This window comes from Phragmites australis, chromosome 5 (genome assembly GCF_958298935.1).
Source record: "Phragmites australis chromosome 5, lpPhrAust1.1, whole genome shotgun sequence".
NCBI classification, from domain to species: domain Eukaryota; kingdom Viridiplantae; phylum Streptophyta; class Magnoliopsida; order Poales; family Poaceae; genus Phragmites; species Phragmites australis.
Genome location: NC_084925.1, coordinates 11,674,512 through 11,700,600, shown reverse-complemented (window position 1 = coordinate 11,700,600; position 26,089 = coordinate 11,674,512). Strand labels below are relative to the sequence as shown.

The 26,089-nt window shown below is 40.9% G+C and overlaps 1 protein-coding gene and 1 pseudogene across 2 annotated transcripts; both read right to left on the bottom strand.

Annotated features, from left to right (window-relative positions):
* Window positions 1–14,321: 14,321 nt before the first annotated feature.
* On the bottom strand, window positions 14,322–15,550 carry LOC133917817 (uncharacterized; annotated as a pseudogene).
* A 1,426-nt stretch (window positions 15,551–16,976) lies between these two features.
* On the bottom strand, window positions 16,977–25,037 carry LOC133918760 (uncharacterized). Of its 2 annotated transcripts, XM_062362807.1 has the most exons (6): window positions 24,615–25,037; window positions 21,823–22,155; window positions 20,286–20,441; window positions 18,967–19,271; window positions 18,313–18,880; window positions 16,977–17,890 (listed from the first exon to the last, which is right to left on the bottom strand). In XM_062362807.1, exons 1-6 carry the CDS (start codon window positions 24,781–24,783, stop codon window positions 17,376–17,378), a joined length of 2,046 nt encoding a protein of 681 aa, XP_062218791.1. In that variant the 5' UTR covers window positions 24,784–25,037; the 3' UTR covers window positions 16,977–17,375. The 2 variants fall into 2 exon arrangements, with proteins under 2 accessions (XP_062218791.1, XP_062218792.1); XM_062362808.1 differs by lacking the exon at window positions 20,286–20,441.
* Between the last annotated feature and the right edge of the window lie 1,052 nt (window positions 25,038–26,089).

Here is a 26,089-nt window from a genome sequence, read left to right as displayed (position 1 = left end):
GAGAAAGATGAGTGCTTAGCTTATGTATTAGGTGAGAGCTTTGTGAGAAAAAATCTTTGTAATCTGCCTAAAATAGGGCTGACATTTGCTGCAATGAAGTTTATTTTTTTTCATATTATTGTGCCCACCTCCTTCTAGTTTTCCACTATTGGTTTCTTTGCATGTTTGCAAGTTTTTTGTTTTCCGGATTTGATTTTCGTTTTGATTTTTGGCCTGAAATTTCAGCACATTGTGAGGTCATTTTTCTTGTTGCTAGAGGGATAAAATTCGCATACACATGCTTATGTGATGGGGTCTTGAATTTGCTTGCCTCTAGACAATTAACTTAGAGAGTTTCGTTGCTTGGTGTTCATCTTTTCTTGTTTCTTTGCAAGTTGTGATCTTTCGAGTGCTAAGACATATGGATTGATCTTAGATGGAACCTATGATTTATATACTATCCGTGGAGTCGTGTTGTCTTGATTTTATCTTGTTAAAACTTCTCTCTATTTCTGCTCCTACTTGAGTTTTGAGGTGCGTTAGGTGATCCAAATAGGAGAAGGTCATCGATTTTGTAATAAATTTGTTGAGGCGTCTATTCACCCCCCCTGCTCTAGTCGCTAATCTCGTTCCTACACATAGCATTCATTAGCGCCACATCTATAAAAAGTTGATCAAGGTGGAGGTCAAAAAAGTAGCCAAAGGAAAGAAGACCTAGGTCGTAGCCCAGAGTAGGGATTCCAGCTCCAACGGTAGTGAGGATGACATGGATCCAATGTCTTTTTAGCTGGATGAGAGGACAATTGACCACATATTCAGTGATTCTGCATCCTATGAGTCTAAAAGGCAATACAAGACGGTAGCCTAAGAAGTCTTAGCTACCATCCCTAAGGGTCGTCAAGTCATTAAGTGGTCAAACATCAAGATTTCCTTCAACCAAGACGATTGCCTAGATAACTTCGTATGGCCAGGTTGCTTCCCGATAGTGGTCGAGCCTATGATAAATAACTACATGGTCACCCGAGTTCTTATCGATGGAGGGAGTTCCCTAAACATCCTCTTTGCTGACGTGCTCAAATGGATGCAGATCTCCCAATCTGCTATCAAACTGGTTACTCAAGCCTTCCACGGTATAGTATCCAAATCTTTGGCATACCCTATCGACCAGATATCGCTCCCCGTTACCTTCGGGAACCATGACAACTTTTGGATGGAAAAAACTATGTTCGACGTGGTCTACTTCAAGACGGCATACAATGTCATCTTGGGAAGACCTACTCTTGCCAAATTCATGGCATCCATGCATTACGCATATCAGTGCGTGAAAATCGCGTGACCCGAGGGAGTCATCACTATTCGGGGTTGCCTGAAAGCAGGCCTACACTATGACAAACGGAGTCTGGACATGGCCACATAGCATCAACCCGATAAAGAGATGAAAAACTCGAGGCCGAAGGCCATTGTGAAGCCTCACAGCAAAGTCAAAGCAGTTCCTCTGGACCCAGCAAAGCTATCCAGGACCAGATCGGCACTAATTTGGATCCCAAATAGGAACTCGCACTCATCACCTTTCTCCATGCAAACACCGACGTGTTCGCATGGCAACTGTTAGACATGCCCGGGATCCTCGGGGAGGTGGTTAAGCACAAACTAGCTATCCAGCTCGACGTGAAGTTGGTCAAATAGAAACTTCGGCGATTCACGCCCGACTGTAAAGAAGCCATCAAAGAGAAAATTGAAAGGCTCACCAAGGAAAGTTTTATTAGAGAGGTGGATCTCCCCGAATGGCTCACAAACCCCGTCATGGTCAAAAAATCAAACGGCAAATGATGAATGTGTGTTAACTTCACCGATCTCAACAAAGCCTTCCCAAAGGATATTTTTTCTTTGCCACGAATAGATTAGATAGTTGACTCCACCTCTAACTTCAACTATATAAGCCTTCTCGATGTCTACTTCAGTTATCACCAGATTAGCATGCATCCAGACGATGAGGAGAAGACCTCCTTTATCACTCTATTTGGAGTATATTGCTATGTTAAGATGCCCTTCGGATTGACGAATGTTTGTGCCACATACCAACGGAGAATGTTGATAACACTCCATGACCAGATCATTTGATATGTCATGGCCTATGTCGACGATCTTGTTGTCAAAACCAAAAAGAAGGGAGACCTCATCTCCGACCTGTAAGAGACATTCAACAACATGTGCAAGAATCGAGTCATGTTGAACCTGGAGATGTGCGCGTTTGGAGTCGATGTGGGGAAACTACTTGGTTACCTAGTGTCCTACAGGGGGATCTAAGTCAATCCTAAGAAAATCAAAGCTATTGAAGAGATGCAACCTCCCAAGTCAGTGTGAGAAGTTCAAAGACTAACCAGGTGCATGAAAGCCCTTAGCCATTTTATTTCCTAGCTTGGAGATCAAGGACTTCCCTTCTTTAAGCTACTACGACAACATGACAAGTCTGTGTGGTCAAAAGAGACAGATGAGGCATTCAAAAATCTGAGTAGGTATCTTTCTTCCCTCCTGTGCTAATCACTCCCAACCCTAATGAAGATCTACTCTTATACATCGCGGCCAGACCACGTGCTGTGAGTGGGGTATTGGTGGTGGAAAGAGAAGTGCAAGATAAACAAAAGAAAAGCCAACGACATGTGTACTACATCAGTGAAGTGTTGCACAGTCCTAAAAAATGATACCACAAGTACATAAACTATTCTATACTGCACTAATGGCCTCTCACAATCTATGACATTACTTCAAGTCTCACAAGATCACCGTACCATTAATATTCCCACTCAATGAGATTCTGCACAAAAGAGATGCAATTGGCTGGATAGTCAAGTGGTTCATTGAGCTCGTGGAATTTTACGTCCACTTCGGGCCTCGAACAGCAATCATGTTGCAAGTACTCACCGACTTCGTGGCGGAATGGACAAAACTCGATCAACCCCAGAATGACCGCATCAACTTATTAGATGTATGGACTCTATTTTTCAACGGATCACTCACACGTCATGGCACTGAGGCTAGGATTATACTAATCTCTCCTATGGGAGAAAGCCTACAATACGCTTTGCAGATCGATTTTCCGGCCATGAATTAGCCGAATATGAGGGTCTGCTCACTGGACTCCGAGTAGTTTCTACTCTTGGCATCCACCACCTACTTGTGAAAGGGGATTCATAGTTAGTGGTGAAGCGAGTTAGTAAGGAGTATCAAACCTCAAATAAAACCATGACGGATTACCTCGCAGATGTGAGAAAGCTAGAAAAGAAATTAAGGTTAAGTATATCCCAAGGTTAAGTATATCCCAAGGAAGGATAACTGCCTCGCTGATAACCTTGTGTGCCTAGCATCCTCATGATCTCCAGGACAACTAGGGATTTTCATAAAGAAACTCTCAAAGCTATCTGTGAAATCATCAGATGACATAGCTAAAGGAGTGGTGGTCTATGAGACATATAACCAACTCGGGGTTCACCACGGATCGACGCCCCAAAAGGAGTCACAGTGGAACTTGTGGCTCAGCTCGAAAGTGAAGTTTTGTGGATGGACCCAATCTTTAAGTACCTTCAAAATTGAGTTGTGCCTGAGGAAAATGCAATAACCGAGCAAGTTTAGCATCAATCCAAGATGTATACATTTGTGGATGGTGTTCTCTATCGAAGAGGTGCTCACGGAGTACTCATAAAATGCATCTCTAAGAAGCAGGGTACAAAACTACTCAAAGAAATCCATGGAGGGGTGTGCAGAGCTCACGCTTCTTTCTAAACCCTGGCCAAAAAGGCATTTAGACAAGATTTATATTGGCCTACATCTCTGCATGATGCGAGAAAGTTAGTAAAAAAGTGTACCAGCTGTCAGTTTCACAGCATACGCGTACATCAACCTACTCAAGCCCTACAGACGATCCCTTTATCGTGGTCATTCATGACTTGGGGGATGGATATTCAGGGGCCCATCCTGATAGCACCCGACGGCTTCAATACTTGTCGCAATTGACACATTCAACAAGTGGATTGAAACTGAATCAGTCGGTAAAATCACTTCAGCGGCCACCAAGAAGTTCATCATGAAGAGCATCATGACAAGATTCGGTGTCCCGAGTAGGATCATCACTAACAACGGCATTTAGTTCTATATCATGGCGTTCATCGATTACTATGAAGGACTAGGCGCTACAGTCTACTTTGCATCCATGGCACATCCATAAAGTCATAGACAGGTCAAGCGCGCAAATAGTCTAGTACTTCAAGGAATTAAGACTCACGTCTTCAATCGCTTATCCACCTACACTAAAGTCTGGGCTTCCGAGTTGCCTAATGTACTCTCGGCACTCCGGATGACATCTAGCAAGGTGATGGGTGAAACGCCTTTCTTTCTAGTCTATGGGACTGAAGTAATGTTGCCTTGTGAACTAAAGATTAAATCTCCTCGAGACAAACTGTATGTCGATAAAGATGAAATCCCGAGAAGACATGATGACTTCAATGCTCTCAAAGAAAAAAGGACGGGAGTGCTGATAAGATCAGCACGATACAGGGAAGCCCTCCGACGCTACCATGAGTGTAACATCCGCAAAAGATCCTTTGAACCCATAGATATGGTTCTATGACTTGTACAAAGTTAGAAAAACAACAATAAGCTATCTTAAAACTGGGAAGGTCCTTATAGGGTGGTTGAGTCTAACTGACTAGGGTCGTATAGATTAGCTATGGAGGATGGTCAAGTCCACAAAAATTCTTCAAATATTGACTAGCTTCGTAAGTTCTATGTGTAAGTACTTAGTATACATTTGGTAATATTAGTTATCATATTACCAATATATGTTTTTGCCTATTTCGATCCAATGCCTTCAAGAATTGACATAAGCCGCTATTCGGGAACTTATGCCCATACGCGCACTCAGGATTCTAGATTGTGCCATATACTAGGACTACAAAACTTGTCGAGTGCGCCATATTTCTGATAAGAAGGGAAGAAATATCTTTAGGGACTGCGGATAACCTTATAGTGTCCCTGAGTGCCTGCAAGCTAAGATGTTTTCCGCTCGAAGTCTGACCTAAGGTAATCGAGATGAACATCCCGATAAGAGATCCTAAAACTCCCTACGCTACTCGAAAGAAACAAAGGCTGAACACTTGTTTGAACTTTCCTTGTATTCACGAGGGGATTCACAGTCATACATAGACATTATAGTATAAATAGTAATTTTTTATTTAATAAGATTTTGAGCTCTTTTACATATAAGTTAAGAGGATTACAAGAAGTCCTAAATATCTACTAAACGAAGAGGAAGGAGAGACTTCCCTAACTCTCTACAGTCGTCAACACCAACAGAGAGGATGAGGTCATTGACGCTCCGACTCCCTGGTGAACTCGTCGGTGTCGTTTCCTGATCATCGACATCTCCGATGAAAACGAGTTTGGGAGAGGCATTGTCTCATCCTCGAACTCGTCGGTATTGCTGCTCCGGCTACTTCCTCTGGCTTTCCTTGTCGGAATAACACGAAGACGGAGAGGATGAAGCGGCCACCATCTTGTCATATTTAATCGAGATGCCATTGGATGCCTCCTCTTCCTCCACCTCAGTCACCACCTGTTCTTCCTCTATTTCCGCCTCCAAGAGGTCCAAATTCACCTTGTCTTGGACTGGGGACACCCCTAAGGATGTCGGGGGCTTACCATATTTAACAAGGACGCCGCGAGCCACCGCCTTCTCTTTAGCCTCCTCATTGAAGGAGATGTCGATGACCTTCACCACCGAACCAGATTCAATGGGAGACGATGGCGGAGTGATGGGTGAGTACTCGGTGGAAGAAGGGGAAAATTCAGGAGAAGAAATTGTATATTTAGGCAGAGGAGGAGGTTCCATAATCGGACTCAAGTTTGATCCAACCGAGCTTTGGCACCCGAGGGCTTATAGAGGCCAACGGGTCAAGAGACGATGTCACTTCATCTCCCGAGAATTAATTCCAGGCGCGGCCACATTATGTACCGCGGATGCCCAAGCAACGCTTGGTCATCAAGGTTGTGTCTTTTCAGCTGTCTTGCAGAGACAAAGAGGCAGTCAACTGGTGTAGCCATTTATCCGCTGGGTTTTCCACAGCACGCGGAGCAGTCGAAAAGACAAAATGATAACTCTATCATGCTCGTGACAAAGAATCTCTTCACCACTACACAAAATTTTCACTATGTCAGTTCAACTTTTGAGCCTAGCCAACAATGAGTCTTATCTCCCTCGTACATTTGCAAGGATGGAATGATATTTTTAGGCTGATTAGAAAACTACTTGAATGGAACACCTTCTCAAGGACTCGGTTGAAAACCCAGAGCATTTAGAATCCCAAGTAGATGATCTAAGAACACATAGAACTAAGTTAGATGCTTCATCCTAATCGAAAACCTGAGGCTTACTCGATGACACGGTCGAACAAAATGCTTATCATTTCTGGCCATATAATTAATCTATCAAAGCCTCATTTCATGTACTTAACGATGACTATTGGATAACTACCATATCCGAGCACCCTACGGTTTCCTGCAATTCTAGGGGCATATCTTTATCTCCAAGAAAAAGATCATTAGATGAAATAAAACTGTCCGTAGGTATCCAGAACATCCCGTAAATAGGAAAGTTTATCTCTAAAAGTGAGAAAGAAGACTCCAGATGATGTACGACATCCCCCATATATATGGAGTTTGGGGCTCCTGTGGAGGACAAACCAAAAAATCCATTAGAATCGCACAAACCATTACAAGCTAGAAGACACCTGAAGCCGAGCAAAGAAGTCACTGACTAGGTTTAGATCAATCTAAGCTAACCACACACCCTTTATAATAGGTTCAATCAATAAAGACAAACATTACGTAGTGTTATTATCCTCAAGGAGGTCCAAACATGTATAAAAATCCTATATTCTCATGTGATTTGTCTACTCGAAGTATCTCTCATCTATTCTACAAATTTGTAGCCAGCTATAAAATATGCTATCCTATAGCCAGGCTTCTTATGGTGGTTCTCCTGGTTCCTGGAAACTAATTCTGCGTTGAGCTGGTCCTGGTTGCATCGTAGTCGAGCCGAGTCGATTATGATTTGCCAAGACCGTAACTGACGAGTGCCGGAGAAACCGGATCTGATCAGACGGTTCAACAGCCGAACATTTTTCCATGCCTTCTATTTGTGAGCCGAGCCAAAGCGAGCCGATGGAAACTAGTGGTCCAATCGTAACTACCGTCCTGATCGTGAGGATCAGTTAATGCTTGATTGCCGGGTCTACGGGAATCAAATCAGGATCCTAAAATTATTGACTATATTTTATTGTGTCGGCATTTATTATCCTGCTGGCCGCCGTAGCTAGCCCCATCTATGAAACAAATAGATGTATTGATTGTGTTACCGTAAAATTACCGCACCTGTTACCATGTGCTAACAATGAGATATTTCTTTTCTTACTACAAAATGCTACTCTATTTACTACAAAAATGTAATAGTGTGGTTTGAATCAAATTAGCGCAAGCATAGTATACGTAACATACATAAATCATTAAGCATCATCCATGAACCATGAACAAAAAAATCAACTCGGACTTCCGTTTTTGCCCGACTCAAACCATGACCAACTCGGCCTCTGCTAGTCTAATTGCCGCACACCACCAATATAGACCAGTTGAAAGTCATCTGATATTTTTCTTGCCACAAAATGTACATCAATTTACCGTATAAAGTGAAGTGAATTACGATATTTAAATGCAGCCATAATAACAATAAAAGCTAACATCAATTACGACAATGGAGTGTGGTAGTTACTACATTTTTTGTAGTGGCTGTATTCGTTTTAGATGCATAGGATACCGCAGGAATGAATTGGAAATTGAATTCCTGCAATTGACATGTTGATTGACAATAAAATGATATATCACCGACAACAAAAATGTTGTAGTGGTTTGGATGAAGAGTGAAGATGGAGGGAATATATTTACGAGAACACCATGTAGTGTTTACTACATTTATGGTCGGGCAATTACGACAATAAGTAGTAATTCAATTACATGCACTCTGTTCAATTACTGCTCTTAGAAACATATTTTAACTGTTAGATGTTAAATCAATTACTACAATGGTAGGTATTAGTTTTTGAAAACGAGGGCTCAATTTGGGGGGAGCTCAGCTGGTTCCATTGCTATGGATGAGGACGACTGAGAGAGTCGAGCCGAGCTGGGATGAAAAAGAATCGAGCTGAGCCGGGATGAAGGGATCAGGAAGATAGCGAGTCTGTTAGGTGGTTGGGTTGGGGCAAGATAAGATCGATCGGTCAGGTGCGCTCACTTTAGATCCGGCTACAACCAGCTATAGATAAATACATACATACATATATATATATATATATATATATATACATACGTATATATATATATATATATACATACGTATATATATATATACATACATATATATATACATACATACATATAGAGAGAGAGAGCTGTTACTTGCTGAGTTTATCTCACCTCAGTTAACTGTATTATAGGTACAGTTAGGTTGTTTGATGTGCACGATGGGCCTAGGATTTTATAGCTGCACACACCATTTTATCACAATGTCAATAATTCTAATCATGCCATTAAACTCAAATTTTAATAGTACAACGCTTGTGTTATGTTTTTGTTTGAAGAAGAAGAACCGATGTTTTATATGCTGTAAAGTAATGTATGATATGGTTGCGTTGTGAGGAGTTTTATATAATATTTATATCTTATTATGTTCTGTATGTGATGTGATTGACAGTTATACATTAACTACAGAGAAGGTGCTGCAAAAAAATTGAATTTTGCTGATTTATACTTTACTTGTAGAGTAGGACGTTACAGCTGGTGACGTCCTAAGTCTCTAGCATTAACTCTCAGGACTGGTACCTTATGAATCTTTCAACAGCTCTGGAGATACGATATGTTACCCTGGAGAAAAAAATTTAGTCGGCCATCCTCAAGAGGTAAATCATAATATTTTGTAAATGTGTTCTCAGCTTCTCGCTATTTATTTGATAGAAACCTGGCATTCAAGTAATGTGTCAAAGTGCGTTTCTTTCAGATGTTTTCAACAGATGAGCTACCAAAGTTGGTGATTGAGATGCACATAAATATGAAGACAAGATCTTTGAAGGCATTTGTTTGAGAATCTACGACGAAATGGTGAATTACCATGAAAGACTGCGAAACAACGACTGTTGGGGCTGAAAAGGCATATCAAGCTGGACAAGCGGATGTTCTGAAGCTTAGGGCTGGAGCAGCAGCAGCAGCCATCCAAGAGGTTGAGAAGCCAGAAGTGATCGGAGAGACGAGTACCGCTGGGGCTCAAGCTGCCGTCCAGGAGGTTGGGCGCGTTTGATGCAGATGATTGTACGACAAAAGTATTAGACATACCATCATACTGTGCCTGTGTTTGGTTATTTTGACTATGGAAACTAGTGATTCCATCGGTGTCTACTCTTGGTTCCAATGTTAGGTGAATCAAACCTGAATCATACTTGCGGTTGCAGCCATCGTACCTAGTCTTCTAGCCACACTGCTACTAAAAGTGGATCGATTGAATAGATTTTTGGCACCGGGAACAATTAAAATCTTGTTGAAATTAATGGGGTGGCTGTTGGCAAAACATGCATACGAATTACATCTACACTTAACACTCGGTCAAACGGATTGCCGAAGAAAGAACGCATTAGAAATAAAATGCAATTATCATGGTGACTGAGAAACTAAGTTAAAATATATGTCTTAGTTTATGCGTGATAAGTGATTGATAAGTTTTTTAAGTTGGTTTGATGATTCTTGAGATTGTATGGGCATAATTATATACTGCAATTATAATCATGACTAATCAAAATTGCAGAGAAAATAGAATTGACGTTTTTATCTCTGAATCTAGAAAAATTGCATACACCAGATGATCCGACGCTGGGCAATTGTACACGTCGAATGATCCGACGCTAAGGAAGACTCCACGTCAGAGTATTTCAGCTCAGAAGTAAAAGTTAAAGTACACGCCGGATGATCTGGCGATGAAGTAAAGAGAACGTCGGACTATTTCTTACAGAGAGACTACAAAATAGGGGTTCTGACAAGAACTTACACACAGGATGGTCCGGCGATGGGCATATGTACAAGCCAGAGTATTTCATCCTAGAGACAAAGACTGAAGTGTACATCAGATAGCCCAGCGATGGAGTGAACTGAACACCAGAGCTTTTCTTGCAGAGAAGTTACAAACTGGCTCTGGTAGACTTGTACTTGTCGGATGGTCTGGCGTTCAAAGGGATGAACGTCGAATGCTTCGCCAGAGCATTTTTTGCAGAGAGTTTACAAGATGGCTGTTCAAAGAAGTACACGCTAGATAGTCTGGCGCTCAAAAGCTGTGAACACTAGATCATCCGGCGTTCATAATTTTTCTGAGATGTGCATTGACTAAGAATCTTGGTTATATACTAATCTATAATGGATTTGGAGATATGTGTGTGCTTGTCTCATGTTATACAGGTAATGGATGCAACTTGGTAGTCAACGTTGGAAAGATCAGGGCCAAGTCGGGTGCTTGGTATCAGACGATCGAGGATGTCGGACAAAGTTAAGGGTGGTCCTAACTGTGCTTGTGGAGATCAAGCAAAGCATGATAAGGTGGATGAAGACAGTGTTACGAAGTCAAGCGAAAGGGATACCAATTCAAGTGACAAGGCGGCCTATGGGATCAGGAGTGGGAGAGACTTGCCGATGGTCAAGATCGCAAGACGGAGTACACATGTCGATATCGGGATCTTGCTTGAGGTGAAAGCAAGTGGCAGCAAATCATGCTTTGAGGAGCGTGCAAGGCAGTTTCGCTATTTGGTCTCAAAACCGTGGAAGGATAGAGGGCACATTGCATCATCATAAAGCTTACATCAAGGCGAAGCTAAGTCGTAAAGGCGTCACGGCCGTTTGATAGATGGATCAAAAAATGGACTAAAATGTCCTGGTGATATGTAGGAGGTCAGTGGAAGAGATGGGTATTTTGGGAACAAAGAAACTTAGGGGCTAAGCTACCTCTCTAGGTCTATAAATAGAGAGGTAGGACTGTGTGGGAGGTTGAGCCAACTATTTATGTTTGTATGCTAGGGTTTTAGAGGAAATGAGAGATGAGTGCTTAGCTTATGTATAGGTGAGAGCTTTTTTTTTTTTAGTAAAACTACTTTGTAATCTGCCTAAAAGAGGGTTGATCTTTACAATAAATGAAGTGTATGTTTCCTCTGATGCGTGTGTTCATTTCATTCTAATTTTCTTCTACTGGCTTTCTTACTTTGTTGCGAGTTTTTCCTTTTTGATTATGATTTTTTCTTTGGTTGATGAGCTAAGATTTTTCCACCTTGATAAGCTATTCTTCTTGTTTCTAGAGGCATAATATTCACACATATATAAGTGGATCTCAAATTCCCTTGCCTCCAAATCATCAACTCAGAGAATTTCTTCTTCCGGTGATCTTTTGTTTGGAGCAAAGGTTTCTTTCTTTAAGTTGCTATCTTTTTTGTGACAATGACTTATAGAATATGATCCAATAGAATCTAGATTTCATTTAAATCCATGAGAGACATGTTAGGAGTTTTTCGTAGTAACTAGTTTCTCTTTGGTTTTTTGCTTCCGCTCTGTTTTGAGATGTGTTAGGTGACAAAATAGGAGAGGTCATATGTTTCGAAAGAAATTGATGAGATGTCTATCCACTCTCTCCTCTAGTTGTCATTCTCATTCCACAATGATAATGAAGTAGCCTTACATGGGAACACGAGAACGTGGAGGCTCGGCAATCCGTTTGATTGAGCATCGTGCAAACTGCTTGTTTTTGTCGAATACACATTAAAATGCGGACTTTTCCTAAAGATTTAAGAATTTGAGTTTTGGGAACTTTGGATTTGGAGAGAAAGAATTGACTTGTACAAGAATCAAAGAGTTGGGCTGAAGGACCATGACTACTGTCTGATAAAGCTGGATCGATGAACTAGTGGCACCGAAAACACCACAGCCACCTCCATTGGTAGCATCAAACTGTAAAGGAGGTGACGAGCATCCTGTTGGAGAGGCTTGTTTACCTAGCCGATCTGGGTGTCGTACAATGACATCTACCCACTGCAGTTGCTCTTCTCGAACTTTGGTATATGAGTTTGTAAAAAAATTATACATATAAAGGAAAGGTTCTTCGAAACTAATATCTGAAGGTGTGATTTTTTTTTATAGTTTTGACTAAGTTAGTGTTTTTTTGCAAAAATTACTCATAAGATCAACTTAAAGGCAATCGCAATGAATGTTGAATCAGCATAGTACATTCAAGCTAACATTGTTAGCAAGTATTATTGGCACTATGAACGACAACATATGGGACTCTGCTACTGAGAAAACAAGTGGATATGTATATTGGTTTATATGTGATGAGTTATTGATAATGTCTAAATTGAGTTATTGATAATGTCTAAATTGAGTTGAGTTTGGTTTGCATAAGCTTGTTTATGCGTGATTTTGATTGTGACTAACCAAAGTTGGAGATAAAAATGGAATTGGCGATTTCATCTCTGAGTTAGAAAAAATTATACTCACTGGATGGTCTGGTGTTCAGTGAATTGAACACACCAGAGTATTTCAAGTTAGAGGCAAAAATTTAAGTGTTCACCGGATGGTTTGGTGCTAGAGTGAAGTACACACCAGACTATTTTCCATGAGAAGTTGAAATGCCATTTCTAATGGTTGTACACACCAGATAGTCTGGTGATGAGTAATTGTGCACACCGGATGCTTCACCAAAACATTTTCCAAAAGTTTTCCCTGGGCTTAGTGGAAAAAGTGCTTTTGTACACGCCGTATGGTCCCGTGTGTACACCGGAGGCTTCATCAGAGTGTTTTCCAGAGTTTTTGCATTCGTGCAATTGAAGATAGGATTACATACACCGGATGGTCCAGTGCTCAGAAAGAGTGTACACCAGATGATCTGATGTTCACGATTTTTCTGAGATGAGCATTTCTACAAGTATTTTTTATTATGACTAATTAGAGATGGAATTAGAGAAACGTGTGTGCTTATCTTGTCATGTGTAGGTGATAGATGTAACTTGACAGTTGACGGCGGGATTAACAGGATTAAGCAAGGCATGAGATGGTGGATGAAGACAGTGTGTTGACAAAATCAAGTGAAAGAATGCCGGAACAAGTGACAAGACGGCCTGAGGGGTCAGGAGAGGGAAAAACTTGTTGGTGGTCGAGATCACAAGACGGAGTACACGCGTCGACATCGGGTGGCCTTCTTAAGGTTTAAGGAAGTGGCGGTGAGTCACGCTTTGAGAAGTGTGTGAGGTGGTTTTGCTGTTTGGCTTTTAAAACCATGGAAAAATGTGAAGTGTATGTGGCATCATCGTGAAGCTTGTATCGAGATGAAGCTAAGTCATAAAGGCGCCATGGTCGTTCGATGGACGAAGAAAAAGATGGATGAAAATATCCTCAGTGGTAGGTATATGTGTATTATAACAGAAGGGTATTTTAGGAATAATCTAGGAAACTTAAGTGACAAGGAATAGGCTATAAATAGAGGGGGAGGACTGTTTGAGCCTTTTTGAGCCAGCCATTAGAGAGTTGTGGGCTAGGGTTTTAGAAGGGATAAAGGAGTGCTTAGCCTATGTATTAGGTGAGAGCTTTTGTATGCAAAAATACTTTATAATCCACCAAAAATAGGGTGTTCCTCTGCAAGCAATGAAGTTTATGCTTACTCTTCTGCTTGTGTTCATCTCCTTCTAGTTTTTCTCTCTTGGTTCCCTTACTTGGTTGTAAGTTTTTCGAGTTTCATTGTGATTTTTGTTTTTGTTGAAGAGCTGAATTTTACCATCATGTTGGAGTTGTTCTTATTGTTACTAAAGGGATAAGAATCATTTATGAGTTGGTCTTAAACCATCCCTTACCTCTAGATCATCAACTTGGAGACTTTCTTCACCCGATGTCTATTTCTTCAAATCTAAGTGAATCAAGTTGCAAGATTTTTGTGGCTATGACTCTTCGAATTGATTTCTATGGAACCTAGAGTTCGTATTCATCCATAAGAGCCATGTTTTCTTCAGAGATTTTTATTGTGTTTTATTTCTCTCAATTTTGTTACTTTCACGTGTTGATTTGAGGTGTGTTGGGTGAAAAGATTAGGATAGATCATTCAAGAAATTGGTGAGGCTCCTATTCACTCCCCACTCTAGTCACCTTTCTCAGTCCTACATGTGCTAACTAGCTGTTCATACGTGCTAAGCAACACAATGCAACTTAATTAGGCGGCTCGATTACAATCAGACACATTGTAGGTAGCTCTGGTTGCGGATAGAGATGTCGGAGACGGCAATCATCACATTGCAGTTCATCTCCAACAGCATGCCACCGAGCACGGGCACGTGCCTGTATGGCTGGGGTCACCACGATGGCACCCACCCCCACGTCCCCCAAGAGTGCGCCACGGTGACATCGTCATCCATCGTCATGTTCAGATGCACCGTGCGCCATGCGTGCACCGTCCCTGCAACCTCCCCCATGCACCGTGTGTGGTAGTACACCGACATCTCTGTCAGGTTGTACCACAGCGACACCGTGTTTGGGTTCTTCACCGACACATCCGCCACCACCGCCAGGTGCGTCGACAACGACGCATTGGCGGTGCCGGCCGGGTCCTTGAGGGAGATGGCGTTCATTGTCACCACGGGCTTGCGGACGCGGTAAATGGTCAGCGTGTGAAGACGATGCTGGCAATGCCGCATGTAAGGAGCATGCAGCGGAGACGTAGCGATGGGGGCTTGACAACGGCGTTGGTAATGGTGTCCATGGCACGGGTGAAGGCAGAGGCGAAGGGCGGGGTAGTTGTAAGAGAGGTAGGAGAATGGTACGAGTGAAGTAGCAGAGAAGTGTGGTAACTAGTAAGTGGTTGCCTGGTTGGTCATGGAGGTCAATTGTTATTGTCTTGTTGTTCTATGATGATATTGGAAGCTCTTGGTGAGGATTAAGAGGAGGTGAGAATTGGTGGTTGGATGTGAAAGTTGAGAGGGTGAAGCTGGTGACGGTTTTCTGGTATTTTGCACAAGAGTTAATCTCTGCCATTCTTTTCTTTTTAGGAGTGTCTATATATCAACAACATGATTTTACCCCTCAAAATCATTATTTCTTTTTAGCCTCGGGCTTTGGATCTCCATCCAACAATCTATATGAGCTTCCACTACATGTAAGAGAGAGCAGCTAACCCTAATCCCCATACTATTCCACCCCAAGCTCAACCCCACCATGTGCACCAACTCCCTATCACATGTCCATCGTTGTTGTCCCCGGCGCTTGCATGGCTCACCGACAGCCGCCTCTACCTCCATCCCTCCCTTTGTCACCGCTTCTACACACTTCCTAGCTTTCAACGGCTATGCCTTCTTAGTCGTGTCTGGCAGGACGCTTCCATGTCACCCTCCTCCATCTCTGGCGGCTCCCATCACCAAATTCGTGCCTACCGCCCCATAATCTGCACCCCTATCGCCAGCCCCATCCACTATGATCCTCCACCCCCTTCAACCGGCCTAGCTACATAGTCATCCCTCTAAAACCTAGGGGTCACCCAACCCCTGATCCTAAAACTTACCGAAGAAGATGACAGACTCGCCAGAGAAGAAGGTATCATTGGTTGGATCAGAGATCTTTAAGAGAATCTGACGGTATAAATTTCAAATGATCCCTTACCTAAAACAATCATTATAGCAAATTTGTTTTGTTACTTGCCCGTCATAATTCATAGGTGTTTGATGGTATTTATCCAAAAATGAATTATTGTCATAAACCATCCTACATCATTCTACCGTATTTTCCACTATTTCTTGCAGTTTCCAGAACCGTAATTCAATCGGTCAGCAATTCCACAATGATTTAAGTGTTTAACAAGAATGTTCCGAAACTAAAAGTATAGTTAGTGAGATTGAATTACACTTACCCTCTGATTTATCATACTACAACCATCAATTTTCTGTAACAGTATTGAAGCACACAATAAGAATAGAAACCATCCGTGATTTTGACTGCCTCAATGGACATAACAAAGACATACATTGTGAAACAACAATTATTCAGGAAAATAGCCTCATCCTTTGAGACGAATAGCTATTTAATTCATTTTTTTGTTAAGTTAATTAGGCAAAAGTGAATCTTTAATTCAATTAAATGAGTTTTAAGTTGACCCAATGATCCAAAAAAAATCCTAAACTTGCATCCCTAAGCACAATCAATGGGGTTCATTGTTTAGCGGATATGTTACACATGTCATCCAAATTGTAATGTTCATGTTTGTCAGCAATCAACAGGAGTTGGTATGTATAATACTCCACATATGCATTAAAGCAACATACCTGTAACATACTCACTCCGATTACAAATATAAGTTGTTTTAGATTTATACACAAGAATTAAGAAAGTAGATCAAATAATCTTGCTGTCTTTTATTTATTCTGTATTGAAAAAGATAACTTATTTATTTGTGAGAGTGGTAGCATTTATTAAACAAGAATAAGACGAAAACAAACGAGAAAAAAATGCATAAAAATTAAAAATAACTTATATTTAGATAATAGATGAGAGGACTAAAACAACCGATATTTGCAATCAAAGAAAGTACAATACATGTGAATAAAGGACACCAAAGTTATCTCACAGCAATCGCTAGTCACCTCAGTTTCTCCTGTTTTCCATCGATGAACATGGAGATGAAACATGTTGAAGATAGTCGAAACACACATCCAAACCACTGAGTGCATAATGACATGTCACAAAAAAATTATATCTGCACACAATTTCAGCTTGAACCACTAATCAAGTTGTGGGTTCTTCTATCAGCTGGACACATGCAATGTGTTTATCTTACAAAAGCATAGTCAAGTCGTGCCACAGCCACAATCAGAAGATGTAATCTTAAAAGGCAAAGAGAGTTTAAACATAACTGAGATGATGATTGAACATGACTATGCCCACAAATGGTATTGAGCTTCCAACCATCTAATTGGGCAAAGATGCGAAGTACTCTCGAGTATTGCCCCCTAATGCAATTATCGGGCATCCTGTTATTACTTTCATCGATAGTAGGTGGAGAGACACTAGTAATACACAGCAGAAGGTGAGACAGTGAGAGACCCGTGATATGACGGTAATAAAAAGAAAATTACACTTGTTACAACAGTTACACCAACAAATGCACAATAGATACATCACCCGCCACCTAAATTATCACATCTCCCAATGTGCTGTGACCTCTTATGAAACAGTTGCCTGGTTACGCTGTCCCAGACAATATACCGCAGCCTATGATTTCAACATGAATAATGTACAATTCACATTCTCCTGTTCCTCTCCCTATTCCAATCTCCTGCAGATCCTAGAGAAGAGGCCAACGTTGCTTTCCTCATCTTCTGTTGGTTCTCATACTCCTTTTCAAGCCGTGCCTGTGATGACACCTGGACCGGATGCCTTCCCCCATTGCCATGGGGTTGCCTCATATCAAGCATTGATCCCCTCTCGGGCCTGACAGGATATGTAGTGTCTTCAATAGGAACAGGCCACCTTATAGGCCCCTTACCAGGGTTATTCAAGCGCGCAGAATCATTCTTCCTGTCAACTATTTTCTTAGTAGAGTGATTGTTTCCATTCCGAGTTGCATCACTATTATGAGAACCTGAAGAGCTCTCGGCTGTACCAAATGGGGATGAGGGCTTGCGGGCCTTCATCACCTTTTCAGATGGTGATTTTGGCCACTTAATTGCCCCATTGCTGTAGCCTTGTGCACTCCATGATTCAGTGCTTCTTCTCATATCACATAAGGTTTCAGCAGCATGCAGTATAGGTGATGCTGCTTGTGAAAAGCTCACATAAGTAAATCATAAAAAATATAAGAAACTGAAAATGAGTAACACCAAATGAAAGACCCAGAAAATAGTATTTCAGATGTATTAGAAATCTGCATACTGTAGAGCACTTACCTCTAGTGATAAAAAAATCCTAAGGGATTCTAGTCTGGCTGAACTTGCATAATCTTACGTTTTAGCAAAGGATAGTAAATATGATTAAAAAAAAAAGATGTGGCATCAAAATGCTTTAGGTCATCACTATGATACTGAGATATGCAGGCCACTAAAGCTTTAGTACATCTAGAGTAGTGATCGCAAAGCAAAATAATGCCCAATTAATTAAGAATTTCTTAGCAACTTCGATTTTATTAAAGTAATTGGTACACGACAAAAAATTTTTGCTCCTTAATAGAATTTGGCATACCTTGAGATGTTTTCAAAAGAGAATGCTCACTGTCATGCTTCTGGAAACCATCTGAAGAGTCACCATGGTCCAGGGGTTGCAGTTGCTGAGAACCATGCTCGCTTGCATTTTTTCTTGAGTGAATATTTTGTACAAGTGATCCGGAAGTTGATTCTGTGCCACATAAATTATACGGTACGTCACACGAATCCATGATAGATAATTTTGCTGCATCCATCTCTTGTAGAAGATCATCAATTTTATGGACAGACTTATCTTCATAATCTAGAGGAGTGAGATTGGATCCAACTCTCACCCATTGCCACTGGGAGTTACTTCTACTTGACCCATGTTTACCACAGTCAACACTTGGTCGGTAACCCCCAGTCTGTGAGTGTGACCAAGGATATGGCGGCAAACTAGCTCCATGAACTGTCATGGAAGGCATATGAGGCTTAACTGCAGCTGAGCTCTCACTTACAGGTGATAAGAGAGAGTCCAGATCTTGTCCTTGTGGAAGTGTTAAACGCCTCAGCATATCTTTTGGACAACAAAGTGCAGTATCGCAGATGTTGATTTGTGAAGAGTCCTGGGTAGTATTATCAAAAATATCAAAGGAGCTTTACGGGAGCTTCAAGGCAGGATAATAGTAGAAAGACTAATAATTTTACTTACCTTAATCAAGGAGGATGGCTTGTCACCAGATTGCTCCTTGACTTCACAGCTAGATATGCTTGCTGAAGGAAGCTTAGGGCTCAGCATGAAATTAGCATCCTTTCCACAGTAACCGTCCATACCAGAAAGCATGGAAAAGGCTTTTCTGACAGAGACTAGGAGTTCATCTTTCGTGCGCAATACCTTCTTTCCTTTTTCTCTTCCTAAACTGGAATACTTATAAGTGCCACTGAGAAGTTCGCTCAATGAGAGGTTTTCAATGTGATTTGTGATGTCACAGATATCAGATTTAAGGCCATGTGCCCCTGAAGAAACATGTCAAACACTGTAAGTTGTGATGCAAGAATAGGTTTGATCAACAATATGAGGCACAGATCTCCCAGAAATAACATTTAGACCTATAAATAAAATTGTTATACTGTTGGACATGACTGTAGCATGTTTTCAATTAGTTTATACAACTAAAGGTATGCAAAGCAACAAAGGAAAGGTGCCATCAATCACCAAAAAGAAGACTGGAGGGAAAATAAGTTTAACAACATTTTTTGTTATCAAAAACAGGGATTTGAATCCACAAAAGCAACAGGGAAAAAGAAAATTGAACGCTGATAGCTAAAATAATCATGTCATGCCATGGTGACTGCCAATCTTTGTGTGAGAATAAGAACAAACTCCAAAGGAAAAAAGTTGGGTAGAGCCACAGGGACAATTTATACCCTTTATTCAGAAATATTAAATGGCAGATGGAAAAAGAAATGGTATTGCTAGAAATATCTCAAAACTATGATGTAAGGTTCAATTAAACTTCAGCCACTAGGATCTAATTTCAAATTTTCGACCACCAAAAAACAAACCAACTACGGGAAATGTAGAAAGAAGTCACAGATCCACACAACTAGCTATAATTGACAGAAATTGCATAAATAAATTTCATTGTCATCTAATTATTACTTAAGATGACAGAGTGTCAAATAAATGATCAGAAGAGTAACCATCTTGTAAAAGTACAACTCAAATACATTCTTTTTCTTTGGAGAATGGCATATGATTAGAGGTCCAAAATGAACACTTGGATTAACATGTACTGGTGCAGCATTGAATATATTGATACTGATAGATCAAGAACTAACCTTCCTATAGAAAGATCTAATATATTAAGCGTGCAATGTCTGAAAAGAAGCAAATTTACGTAGAAAAGACATTATACATCCACTTGTCTACTAAGATCGTATAATCATCTAAGTCAATGAAAGAAAAATAACTAGTAGAATTCACTAAGAAATAAAATCATGATGTAGCTGCAACCAGTTGCTACATACCAAGCACGTTGTTTCCCAAGAAACCAGAATCAAAATTTGCTAAACCAGCCTTTGATGAGAAACAATCATATTTAGATCTGACACCAGACCTAACATTCTTCTTATCAATTCTCTTTGCATCAGAAATGCGCTTCTGCTTGAGCAACCGAGATTTTTCTGTGTATAATTAGGATAAGTGCAAAAGTATTTGTTGTCAGAATATCAAACTAAACAGTAGCATGCGCATTAAAGTGAATAAACCAAATGACCACTCACAGCAGAGTGGAACTAGATGTATCATAAAAGCAGAGTTTGGCAAACAGTACAACAGATTGTGATTGAAAATATTGGCTATTAATTTCATATGAGCCAAATGGCTGGTTACTAGTAGGAGGAAGGCGCATACTTTTCCTTTTTTGACTGGCCATACATGATGAAGGGTAAATCCAAGCTTTCGCTTGACCAGAGCTCATTAAAGAAAGGTTAATCAACTGAAAACGGCTGTTAGTTTTTTTAAGCAATTAAATTCTATCGCTAGATGATGTTTATAGTTCGGCTAGGATAATTAAATTGAATAGATTTACTCAAAACGTTCATGACTCGTAAATCACTCTAGTATATTAAGACAATAAAAGCCTGGCATATCGGGGTATAGCGTAGATGAGTTGTCTGTTACCCTAGCCTATGGAAACATAGCCCCCATAGGAGGAACACCAATAGGAAAGACCTCTCTAAATCAGGATATTCTGACAGTACAACTCTACAGGATAAACTTTGTGGGACTAAGAAATATAGCGATCAGAGCAGCATAAACAGGAATAGTCAACAAGCTTAGCATTCCATTCATACTACACATTCGCCTTTACAAAATAGATTCCTAGAGAAATATCCCTATAAACTCATTGTTCAACCTAACATATATTAAAAAATTTACAGTGCCACACTTTTCAGTGTTACAAGAGTACAGTATCCATGCAACTCTGCCAGGCAAACAGCTTCATTGCCACCAAGATTGAACATGTCCCCAACAAACTTAACTTCCATCCCAACATTGCAAACTTTCCTGGTGACTGCATGAATCAGAGCAGAGCGAAGGCAAGACCACTCCAACTTTTGGAAGGGAAATTTTTGTTAGTGCAAGGAGGACTTGATTTCTCCTTGAAGGTTAAGGGTAGATGTTAGAAATTTCAATGGACTAGCCTATGTAAAGAATTTGAATACAAGAGAGACCCCACAGAGGAGAGAAGAGCAGGAATAGGGAAATCACTACATTGACAAAATGGTGTTGAATCAAAACAAGATAGCATGCATTTAGCCCAAAGCTACAGTGTGCATATCACTGATATCAGAGCAACACAATTGCTTTGCCCCGGTCTCTGAACTCATCATTGCAACATTATAACTATATTATAATGCCAAAATAACAAAGCTACAATCGGAAAGGGCCAGAAAAAGTCCATGAATGCATGCAGAGAGTTGTATTGTGGATAATAAAATGAGAACTATATTATGTCAAATTAAACAGCAGTAAATGAAGAAATGAAACTTTATAATTTACCAGATGGTGTGCACTGCATCAATTCAGGCACATTCTTCTGTGACATGAAGTCATGTCCCTTATCTTCAGCATCTCTAGTAGTTTGTACTGGCTCAAGTTTTGGCCTTTTTGAACAAGATGGACCGTCCAACAACTTTATGGTTTTTTTGGTCATTATCTTGCTATCTTGCTTATGCAAGGATAGAACAGTATCATTTCCAAGATAATCCCGTTTGCCATTATTTTCAGACTTGAAGCCAAGACCAAGAGATTTGTGCATAGAGACCTCCAAAGAAGTCCTTTTACTTTTATAAGATGGATAGCTTTCTGCATTCTGGTTGAGCTGCTTCACATCTGCACATATGTGTTTTTGAAAACAGTCAAGTCACCAGTAATCAGTTTTTTAAACATACACAGCGCAAAAACCTTTAGACATATAAATTTCATTGTCAAAATAATCCTACAGTGTAGAAGAAAATTTCCTAAGGAACAGAATAAATTATTTGTCACTTTAAAGGAAGGACATCAAAATGTTTTTGAAGGCTAAAATAATATACATGAATCCATGTGTCAAAAGGAAATAGCAATTCAATATCCAAGCCAATCTCCCCCGCCTTTGGCCAAATGATCAACACATGAAAACAACAACCTAAGTCAGTATTCCAGATGCACAGAAAATGAAACTAAGCAGATAAAATATTTCAAAAGTAGAAAGAATGAAATCGATTTTCATAGAAAATACTCATGATTCACAAGAAAAACAAACAAACAACAAATTTAGGCCAAAAAGTGTCCATGCCATTGCTGGAATTCAATACACAATCAAGTAAAATGCGGTCAACGTCCAACCGGAATTAGGGTGCAGAACCAACTAGGATGCAGTGTTGGTTCCATGTTCAAATAATGAAAGGTCACTACACCAGTACAAGAGTGAGCGAGCAACTATCCATTTGTCAACAGTAAACATGAACGCATGACTCTCCAGCTGCACTGTTGCAAGGAGCTCTGAGAAACTGACTCACAATGTACCTGCAGCTGAGCGGTATACTTGGAAATCCCATGTGCAATAATCGAACATGATAACAGCAAGCCTGAAGGAAACCAGCTGCAGAAAGGCTCAGCCGCGAATTTCAGCTATTTTTGTTGCTCAACACAAAGCGATAGCCAACTTGGAGGATTAATATAGGCACAAATCCTGCCCATTCTTAATAAACAAAGATCCATACAAATAACCATGAATACATTTGAGGATCACAACATAAGTTTCCAAAGGGAGACCACTCAGCACTAATAAATACTCAGAATACATCAGCAGAAGAACAAAAACATCTGTTGCTGCACGTAGGACCATTATAAAGGAAAACTTCAAGGACAACAAGCTCAGTGGCATCTGTCAGCAAGTGCCTACAAACCATACACCTACTTTGTAATAGGTTTGAAGTCAGCTATAGTAGAAGTGTGGAACAGCCGACCATCTGGTTGTAAGAAGGTAGAAGGTAAATCATGTCTCCTTGGGTCAAAATACAGTATAATGGCAATGAATCAGAGCGTAACTGCTATGCCGCATTAATGTATTACTTCATTAAATATATTCTTTCATTTCTTTGCCAGGGACCCTCAAATGTATAAAACCTCCAAAATGGCAAAATAACAAATCCACAGAAAATGGCAAAACACAAAAGCACAGGTCATATCTTCATTGATGCTACAGTCAAAACAGACTCCAGAAAATACAGATCAATGTTCATATTTGTACCAGAGAAGCTAAAGAAAAGAAAAAAAGTTGGCCTAAATGAGGCCAAAGGGAATGATTTCATCAATTTTTAGGCCAACAATCAAATCATGAAAAATAATGTGACCAGTGAAAGGATCTGAACCCACACGTCACCTCAAAACTATGCTGCATTTGCTGGGCGTCTAACACACCAACAAAATCTAGCCATTGGAGTTACTGCCATTATCAAGCCAAACCTCTAGGTATCCCACTTTTAGGATAAAACAACTACCAATCATGGTTATTACAAAAGTATTGGTTAATGTCACCATTTACAACTGATTTCTTGCGCAAACAACAGAAATACCAAACCAGAGCCAAAAGAGGGAAAGGGGGGGCACTAGCAAAAATTATAGTTTGTTTCACTATGACATGGACCGTATAAACGCCGCAAGAGCACACCAGTCAAAAAGGACAATTACAGACCACCAAAAATCAGGGAGTACTACATAACCAATCGCAAGCATTTACAGATCACCAAAAGGCAGGTAGCACTACGTATATAATCAGTCACAAGCATTTACAGACCGCCAAAAAACAGGGAGCACTAGGTGATCTATCACAGACAAGTAGAGATAAGCAAAAACAGGGCCACGGCATAGCTCGTCGCAAACAAGAGGCCAACCAATCCAGCAAAACTAACACCAAAGCCACAAACGTCATCAAGTAGAGCTCACACAACTGCTGTGACGAGTTACAGAACCTATCCACTTGGCTTCTCCTTCTCGTGTCACAATTCATTAACACGCATAGCTGCACGGCAGTGGGAACTCATTCGAGCAAACATATAACGAAAACGAATCAGACAAAAAACGGAAGCCCCTTCCTCCCCTCCGTTATCTCAAACAAAATAGAAATTATTTACAAACCAGAACAAATCACTCCAGCATCCCCACTAATACCAGCAACTGCAGCGAAAAAAACATTTACATACCAAAAAAAAGGCCGAGGAGATGTCAAATCGACTTCCCACAAACAATCGAAATCACACCCAATTCTTCCACCATGACAGAACAAAAGGAGCGGGAAGAGGTTATACCACCACCGTGCCGTCGATCCGCGTCCGCGCAGCGCATCAGAACCTCCCCACCCCCGCCTCCGCCGCCACCTCCGACGACGCCCCCGTCCACCCCCTCCACCGCCGCTGCCGGCGTCAAAATCTTCCCGAAATCCACCTTCGCTGGCAGCGGCAGCTCCACCGCATCCATCCACGGGGCCCGGAAAGGCCGAACCCGCCAGAAATCGCACACCACCTCACCGCCAAAAAAAGCCCCGAACCGGCGCCGTTCCTGGCCGCGCGGCCGCCGAATCGGGCCGCAGGGGGCCGCTGGGGCGCCGATTCGCGCGAGATCTGAGCGGATCGGTGGCCTGCAGGGGCGGCGGCGGCGCGGCGGGGGGAGGAGGAGGCACAGGGAGCGGGAGGGGAGGCGGACATCTAGGGCTTGGGGCGGAGGTGGGTGGGGGTGGGGGAGGAAAGTGAAAGGGGGAGGGGAGGGAGCGCGGAGGTATATATAGTTTTCGGGAAAATACAAGGCAGCCCAACCACACCCCGTGGCTGCACTGCAGCGGCAGCTTGGTTTCCAGGATTTCCTTTTTGCAATTTTCATTTTCTTTTCTTTTTTTCTTTTCCTTTTTATAATTTGCTTTTACTAGGTCATTTTATAGTAGTATTAATGGAAATATCTAGTGCCCTGCAGTGCAGGGCTCTGGAGGAGTTGATCCTGAATATCCGCTGGACAGGGATATATTGTTTCTGCTTTTATTTTTCTTGTTCAGCTCGAAATATTTTTCTCTTTTCGCTTTTGTTGTCTCATTTTGGATAATAGAGTGGAATCATTAATGAAAAACAACCAGAAATAAGTAAAATGAGTGAAATTAAAGAGACAGAAGTAATATGGTTGGGAAAAATATACTGGGAAATGAATCTATGCAATTATGCAAAGGTGATAGAATCCAAACAGAAATAGAACTATTGGCTGAAACCGGAAAGGAACGCAAAAGCTAGAGTGGTTATGTTTGAGACTTCCTATTTGAACTTCTTTTAATTTAATTTGTGAGTGATTTTTATACGAAGAATTGACATGAAGATTACATGTAATGTAAACATACCCTGTGGCCTGATTGTAACGGGGAGAGAAAGTTTCATAACTACCTAGCTATTCATTATGCTAGACAACGACTCCTAATTCTACACTATGTTTATCGAGTCCCTGCAATACAGAAAGTGGATGTTTAAAGCAAAAGGCCAGTTGGCGGTACATGATCCAACGATCTACTCTATGCATTCTCGAATAGTTGTTGCGTAGAATTTATGAAGTCACTACTATAAAATATCACATATACAGCGTCCCATCATTACCGATTTAACAGTAATAAATACTGAAGACGTATCAATACCGGTTCTTAAACTCCCAGCTAAGAAGATAAGAATCGGTACTGATAGTCACTATCAATATCGGTTCTTAGCTGGAATCGGCATTGATACATCAGTATCAATTCTAACCACCAACCGGC